This window comes from Zingiber officinale, chromosome 5A (assembly GCF_018446385.1).
Source record: "Zingiber officinale cultivar Zhangliang chromosome 5A, Zo_v1.1, whole genome shotgun sequence".
In the NCBI taxonomy this organism is placed as follows: domain Eukaryota; kingdom Viridiplantae; phylum Streptophyta; class Magnoliopsida; order Zingiberales; family Zingiberaceae; genus Zingiber; species Zingiber officinale.
Genome location: NC_055994.1, coordinates 91,453,623 through 91,460,077, shown reverse-complemented (window position 1 = coordinate 91,460,077; position 6,455 = coordinate 91,453,623). Strand labels below are relative to the sequence as shown.

Sequence of the window (6,455 nt, the reverse complement as noted above, 5' to 3'; positions counted from 1 at the left end):
TCCATTATTGAAGAAGATCAAGCAATCAAGCTAAAAACAGAACAAAAATGCATCGTGAGCTCGTGCTTAGTTTATCGGACTTTTTATTTATTTTCTACTATATTTTTTATATACTACATTTTGTATTGGTTTTTATAGTATAAATTAAAAATAAGTTTTTTTTCTCCCTTTCAAAGAATTATACAAGTTAATTTTTGATAAATATCGTTATGATGTCTGCATTTTTGGTTTAAAAAAATGCACAATAACAGAAAAATAGTTTTTTGTTTGTTTGTTTTTCGTTATTAAAATGTTGTATTATTGCACCGATGTCGTTTCTGCATCTCCTTCCTCCAGCTGGAAGCATCTCTTCTTCCTCCCCCGTTGTTTTCCTTCTCTTCTCATCGTGATAAATTTATCTCAGTAATCATGACGAAACCATAAAAATCCTTCCAATTTGATCTTATCCTATTCTATTACCCTCTCTATTGATTTATTGCTTGTTTTCTCCTCTTTTCACTTTTCCTCTTCTGGTGGGCTCTGTCGTTCCCGGCCCCTTCTTATTGCAGGGAAGGAAAGCGGCGAGTTCGCCAGATTACGAGCTGTGATCGGAGGAGAGAGAAGCTGCGAGGTGACTTTGAGAGGAAAGTGCACCATTTGGGGTGGCCTTCTTCCTCTTTCTGATTTTGAGGTAAAAAGCGGTCCTTTCTTGTTTTTGTCTCGCCGGAGGAAGTCGCATTGTCTTCGCTGTTGTGTCCCTGCGCTGATTTTTCGGATACGTGGAGGAAATACGTTCCTGACGCCGGTTATATTGGAAAGGCGCGATCTTGGTCGCCTGCGGTAGACGGCCGAGGCAATGGCGCCATCGTTTGGGTGGTGGGACAAGGAGGCCCACCGGGGGACGCCGGTGGTCGTCAAGATGGAGAATCCCAACTGGTCCATAGCCGAGATATCGTCCCCCGACGACGATGAGTACGACGCTGGCGGGGGACGTGCTTCGCGGAAGAAGAACGCGAAACAGATCACGTGGGTCCTCCTCCTCAAAGCGCACCGCGCCGCGGGGTGCCTCACCTCCCTCGCTTCTGCCGCCGTCAGCCTCGCGTCCGCCGTCCGCCGCCGCGTGGCATCCGGGAGGACGGACTCCGATGCCGCTGCCACCGCCGCTTCGTCCTCTCCGGCCGAAGAGAGCCCTCTCCTGCGCTCCAGGTTCTACTCCTTCATCAAGATCTTCCTCTGGATGTCCATCCTCCTGCTGTGCTTCGAGGCCGCCGCCTACCTCAAAGGCTGGCATTTGAGCGCTGCCGCCTCGCAGATGCCTCGGATGGTTCTTCCGACCTCCTTTGCCGTCCGGGTGCTCCTGGAGTCGCTCTACACCGGGTGGGTCAGCTTCCGGGTGGAGTACATCGCTCCAGCGCTCCAATTCCTCGCCGACGCCTGCGTCATCCTCTTCCTCATCCAGAGCGCCGATCGCCTCATCCTCTGCGTCGGCTGCTTCTTGATCCGCCTCAAAGGGATCAAGCCTATCCCCAAGCGTCCCATCGGAGCCTCCTCCGACGATGTCGAATCCGGGGGCGAGGACTACCCCAGGGTGCTAGTCCAGATACCAATGTGCAATGAAAAAGAAGTAAGTTTTCGCAAAAAGATTCGATTTTGGTAATTTGGGTTCCATTAGAGTTTCAACCCAAGCTAAAAGTTGCATTTTGCTCGAGACTTTGCAGGTGTATCAGCAATCTATAGCTGCAGTGTGCAATTTAGACTGGCCGAGGCCCAACATTATGGTTCAGGTTTTGGATGACTCCGATGATCCCACAACTCAAGCATTGATCAAGGAGGAAGTGGAGAACTGGCAGCAGAAAGGAGCTCCGATCGTGTATCTGCACAGGGAGCTTAGGGTGGGTTACAAGGCAGGTAACCTGAAATCAGCCATGAATTGTAGCTATGTCAAGGACTATGAGTTTGTTGCCATTTTCGACGCCGACTTCCAACCCATGCCTGACTTCCTAAAGCGGACTGTGCCTCATTTCACGGTGTGTTTCCAATTTTACATTCCTTCGGCTTTAGGCTTATCGAAACGAATGTTTGTTTATTCATTCCACTGGGAATCCAGGACAATGAGGATTTGGGATTAGTTCAGGCGAGATGGTCTTTTGTTAACAAAGACGAGAATTTGCTCACGCGGTTGCAGAACATCAACATGTGCTTCCACTTTGAAGTGGAGCAACAGGTAAACGGGGCATTCATCAACTTCTTCGGGTTTAATGGCACCGCCGGAGTTTGGAGGATCAGGGCATTAGAAGACGCAGGAGGATGGCTTGAGAGGACCACTGTCGAGGACATGGACATCGCAGTTCGGGCTCATCTCAAAGGGTGGAAGTTTATCTTCCTTAATGATGTGGAGGTATGACGTTTAGTGTTTCTGCAGCTATTTCCTAAATTTACAGATTTCTCTCAAAGATCTTTAACTTAATTTCCCTTACTTAAATTCCTTGTTCAGTGCCAATGTGAGTTGCCAGAATCATACGAAGCTTACAGAAAGCAACAACATCGTTGGCATTCAGGTCCTATGCAATTATTTAGGCTATGCTTGCCCAACATTATCAGATCGGAGGTATCGTTCATGAAAAATATAGCACTGGATGTTATTTTTGCTTTGGATATATTTTCAATATAATCTAGCTAGCTTCTTTTCTGATTGAATTTAATATGCTGCAATGCATCTAAGCATTAATTTTAATTGCAGATTGGATTCTGGAAGAAGTCCAACTTGATATTTCTCTTCTTCCTACTTCGGAAGCTCATATTGCCATTCTATTCCTTCACTCTGTTCTGCATCATCCTCCCCCTAACAATGTTCGTTCCCGAAGCCGAACTCCCAGCATGGGTCGTCTGCTATGTCCCTGCAACAATGTCAGTCCTGAACATCCTACCGGCTCCGAGATCCTTCCCTTTTATTGTCCCTTATCTTCTCTTTGAGAACACCATGTCGGTGACGAAGTTCAACGCGATGATCTCCGGCCTCTTCCAGCTTGGCAGTGCCTATGAGTGGGTCGTCACCAAAAAGTCCGGCCGGTCTTCAGAGAACGATCTCGTGTCTATGACAAAGGCGCCTGAGGAAACTCAAGACTCCTCTGTGCCTGACCTTGAGACCATCGCAAATCCTGATCCCGGACCAAAAAAGAAGTCCAACAAGCATAACAGGATTTACCAAAAGGAGCTAGCGCTTGCCTTCCTTCTCTTAACTGCTTCGGCTCGAAGCTTGCTGTCGGCCCATGGTATCCATTTCTACTTCCTTCTCTTCCAGGGGATTTCATTCCTACTGGTGGGTCTTGATCTGATCGGTGAGCAAATCGACTGAACTGTCCGAGGTACCCAAAGAAATTTCGTATTACCGATATTAGCTAGCTCGTCGAGAAGGGAGTGCAGCCCTGGCGACGACTTTCTACAGAGATTCAGGTAAAAACTTCCTCATCGTGGAGGCGTAGATAGTCTCAGTGTTCGTCGACCTGTCGAATGGCTCATTCTTTTATGTGCCATTCTTTTGCAAGGAAAATTCGATGCTCAGAAAGGCTAGGGAATAAACTTATATAGTTGTGCTTCCTACCGTGAATATAATTCCCGAAGAAGAAGAAGAAGAAGAAGAAGAAGAAGAAGAGCTAGCATTTGCGCCGATGAGAACCCGTGACAACGGCGAGTTACATTAACAGTCTATCAAGTTTAGTCAATTGCCAGCGATGAAAAAACTATACTAATTGTATTCTTATATGCGATGTCATGGTGCCACGATTGTATTGTTCAGAAATTGAAACTCGGTTTAAATCTTGTTAGTTCGAATGAAGAGAATGTAAACATGGTGGCATCATGGAGTGCATGACTGTTATATTTATTTACCTCATTCCTTCTGTGTTATACCCACCCTGTTTCAGTTAGTTTCTCTGTGCCTTTGATCACATGACATGCACAGAGCACAGAGACGACCATAAATTGATTCTGTAGTTGGTGAAGGGCCAGGAAGAGACCCTACACGGAAGCTCAAAGAAAGTCACTAGTACTCTTTCAAGTAATTGATCCTTTCCTCATCTTGTTTTACCCGTCTGTAAACATGTTAAATGACCTGATATATGAGAAGAGTGATTATAAGTCGTGTGAGATGGCAGCACGCAGCTATTCCTGTGCGTTCTAAATTCATAGTGTGCGTTGAAGGAAAAGCATGAACACTCGGTAGCAGGTCTCAACTGGTCCATGCATCCTTGCATCACTATCCGTACTAGTGTCTCAGTACTTTGCCAGCTGCTGCTGCTGATGTGTGCTTCCATGAAGAAGTCATCACTAGCTCAAACAGAATTTTCACGGTCTCCTCTGCGACCTTCGTCTCCCATTGTAGCAATGGGAGAAATTTTTTTTGATTATTTTAATTTGCAGGCTATGCAACTGGTGCACTTATCTCCTTGATTCTTATTGTGGATTAGATTGCCAAAAGAGTGCAACTAATTAATTGTGGTAGTTTTTGTACCCTGATCTATTTTTTTTTAAACGCCAAATTTTAGGGATGAGAAGAACTTAAGATTAGATTCAATTAGCGAAGCATAGTTATATTATGGAGAGGACTTTTAGGTAAAAATTTATGAAAAAATTAATCTTGGTGATGAAGAAGAATATAGTTATTTATCTTTCATTTATTTATTTTTATTTTTCATTTATTTCACAAATTCATGAATACTTTCACACTTTCTTGTTCAACCCGAATCGTTTGGCGAGGTACCAGTCGCGGAGCCAAAGCGGCGAGTAAGCGAGCACGGTGAACAGGCCGGCCATGTGGCCGAAGACGATCTCCATCGGAGGGCGCGGACGCAGCACCCGGGCCGCCACGTGCCGCGCGAACACGGCCGTGTCGGTGGCGGCCGCCCCCTGCGACGCGGCGGCCCTCTCCGCGATCGCCTCCTGGAACCCCGCGTAGATCCGCCACCGCGCGCGCTCCTCCGCTAGACGCTCCGCGTTGGCCCTGCCCAGCCCCGACCGCACCGCCCCGGGCACCACCTTGATCACGTGCACCCCGAAGGGGCGGAGCTCCATCCGGAGTGTGTCCGTCATCGCGTGGACCGCCGCTTTGGACGCGCAGTACGCCCCCGCCCACGGCGTGGCGGCGGCCGCAGTCACGCTCCCCACGTTCACGATTCGCCCGCTCCGCTGCGCCACCATGCTGGGTGCCACCGCCTGCACCAACCGGAGCTGACCCAGCGCGTTCACCTCCCACGCGCGCCGGACCGACTCGAGGCCGAGCTCCACCAGCGGCCCTGTGGCGCCGATGCCGGCGTTGTTGACGAGGACGTCGACGCGTCCGCAGGCGGAGAGGACGCGGGACGTGGCGGCAGCGACGCTGGCGTCGGAGGAGACATCGAGCTCGAGTGGCTCGACAGAGCCGACCGGAAAGCCAGCGAGGTCAGGAAGGCGGCTGGGGATGTCAGAGGCGAACACATGACAGCCAAGGGCGGTGAAAGCCTTGCAATACTCGTATCCAATTCCGCCCTTTCCGCTGCCTGTGACGAGCACTACTATTTTATCCATGGTCGATTCTCAATTCAATTCAATTGAATTCATAAGCAAGAATATTGCGTTGCAATCTGTATAAGATAAGAGATAGAAAAATTGTGTTATTAACTCCGCCGGCTAATGGATTTAGTAATCAATTATAAGAGCATCAGCAATGGATATGCTCTCTATTTTAGTGTTGGAGAATGCAGCTGCTGGCGGCATCAATTTGGATAAATCTATACCTATCATATTTAATTAATTTCTACTAACAAAGTTATTATTCATCTGTCAAGAATTCAAAGCATATTTAAAGACTTCACCAAATATCTACTATTCCATTTATGAACTTGAACAGTTCAATAATTGAAAAAAGAAACTATAAGAAGAAAAGTCAAAATGTCAAGGCAAATTATCCACGCAAACCAACAGAAATAGAGAGAGAGCTTAAGAGCAGAACTTTGGACTTGCTCTGTTTCTTTCGGCAAATTGAAATTTGACCAACTCAAGTCGATGCAATGCAGCTTAGTCTGCCACATAATTAATATTATTAATTACTTTACAACCCTCGTAAAATTCGTCTTCTTTCGTTATAATCAACAAAATATTTAAATATTTCATGTTTTTTTATTCCTTTTATATATATATATATATAATCCAAACATTTTAAATCATCCTTCCAATTCCCTCATTTCCCTCCTTGCCTCCTAGAGCCGCCGATCATTGTCTTCACCGATCAACTCCTTCAATGCAAATTAATTCATTCATCTGCCGTGTATTCCCCATATATGTGCTCTAAATGTCTTCTTCCTCCATCCAAATGCTACAGTTTTAGGATTTATACAGCGTTGTAGTAGCTACAATTCTGTAGCTACTACAACACTCTTGTTTGTGGTCCTACTATGTTGTAGTTGCTATAATACTCTGGTCTAAGAACATTGTAACAACTA

General features: G+C 46.5%; 2 protein-coding genes across 4 annotated transcripts; one reads left to right on the top strand and one right to left on the bottom strand.

Moving 5' to 3' along the window:
* Positions 1 to 366: 366 nt before the first annotated feature.
* LOC121980963 (probable xyloglucan glycosyltransferase 9) lies at positions 367 to 3,885 on the top strand. Of its 3 annotated transcripts, none has more exons than XM_042533254.1 (6): positions 367 to 670; positions 799 to 1,603; positions 1,698 to 2,006; positions 2,087 to 2,377; positions 2,474 to 2,587; positions 2,720 to 3,885. In XM_042533254.1, exons 2-6 carry the CDS (start codon positions 836 to 838, stop codon positions 3,332 to 3,334), a joined length of 2,097 nt encoding a protein of 698 aa, XP_042389188.1. In that variant the 5' UTR covers positions 367 to 670; positions 799 to 835; the 3' UTR covers positions 3,335 to 3,885. The 3 variants fall into 3 exon arrangements, 2 of the variants coding, with proteins under 2 accessions (XP_042389188.1, XP_042389187.1); XR_006111687.1 differs by having other exon boundaries at positions 368 to 1,603; positions 2,720 to 3,432; positions 3,525 to 3,885; XM_042533253.1 differs by having other exon boundaries at positions 368 to 1,603.
* Positions 3,886 to 4,634: 749 nt separating this feature from the next.
* LOC121983012 (short-chain dehydrogenase ptmH-like) lies at positions 4,635 to 5,556 on the bottom strand. Its single transcript, XM_042536000.1, has one exon. It carries the CDS (start codon positions 5,539 to 5,541, stop codon positions 4,699 to 4,701), a length of 843 nt encoding a protein of 280 aa, XP_042391934.1. The 5' UTR covers positions 5,542 to 5,556; the 3' UTR covers positions 4,635 to 4,698.
* Between the last annotated feature and the right edge of the window lie 899 nt (positions 5,557 to 6,455).

Coding starts and splice junctions, on each gene's coding strand:
- LOC121983012 (XM_042536000.1), bottom strand. CDS start 5,541: ATGGATAAAATAGTAGTGCTCGTCACAGGCAGCGGAAAGGGCGGAATT.
- LOC121980963 (XM_042533254.1), top strand. CDS start 836: ATGGCGCCATCGTTTGGGTGGTGGGACAAGGAGGCCCACCGGGGGACG. Junction 1,604..1,697: donor CAATGTGCAATGAAAAAGAA/GTAAGTTTTCGC, acceptor GAGACTTTGCAG/GTGTATCAGCAATCTATAGC. Junction 2,588..2,719: donor CCAACATTATCAGATCGGAG/GTATCGTTCATG, acceptor TTTTAATTGCAG/ATTGGATTCTGGAAGAAGTC.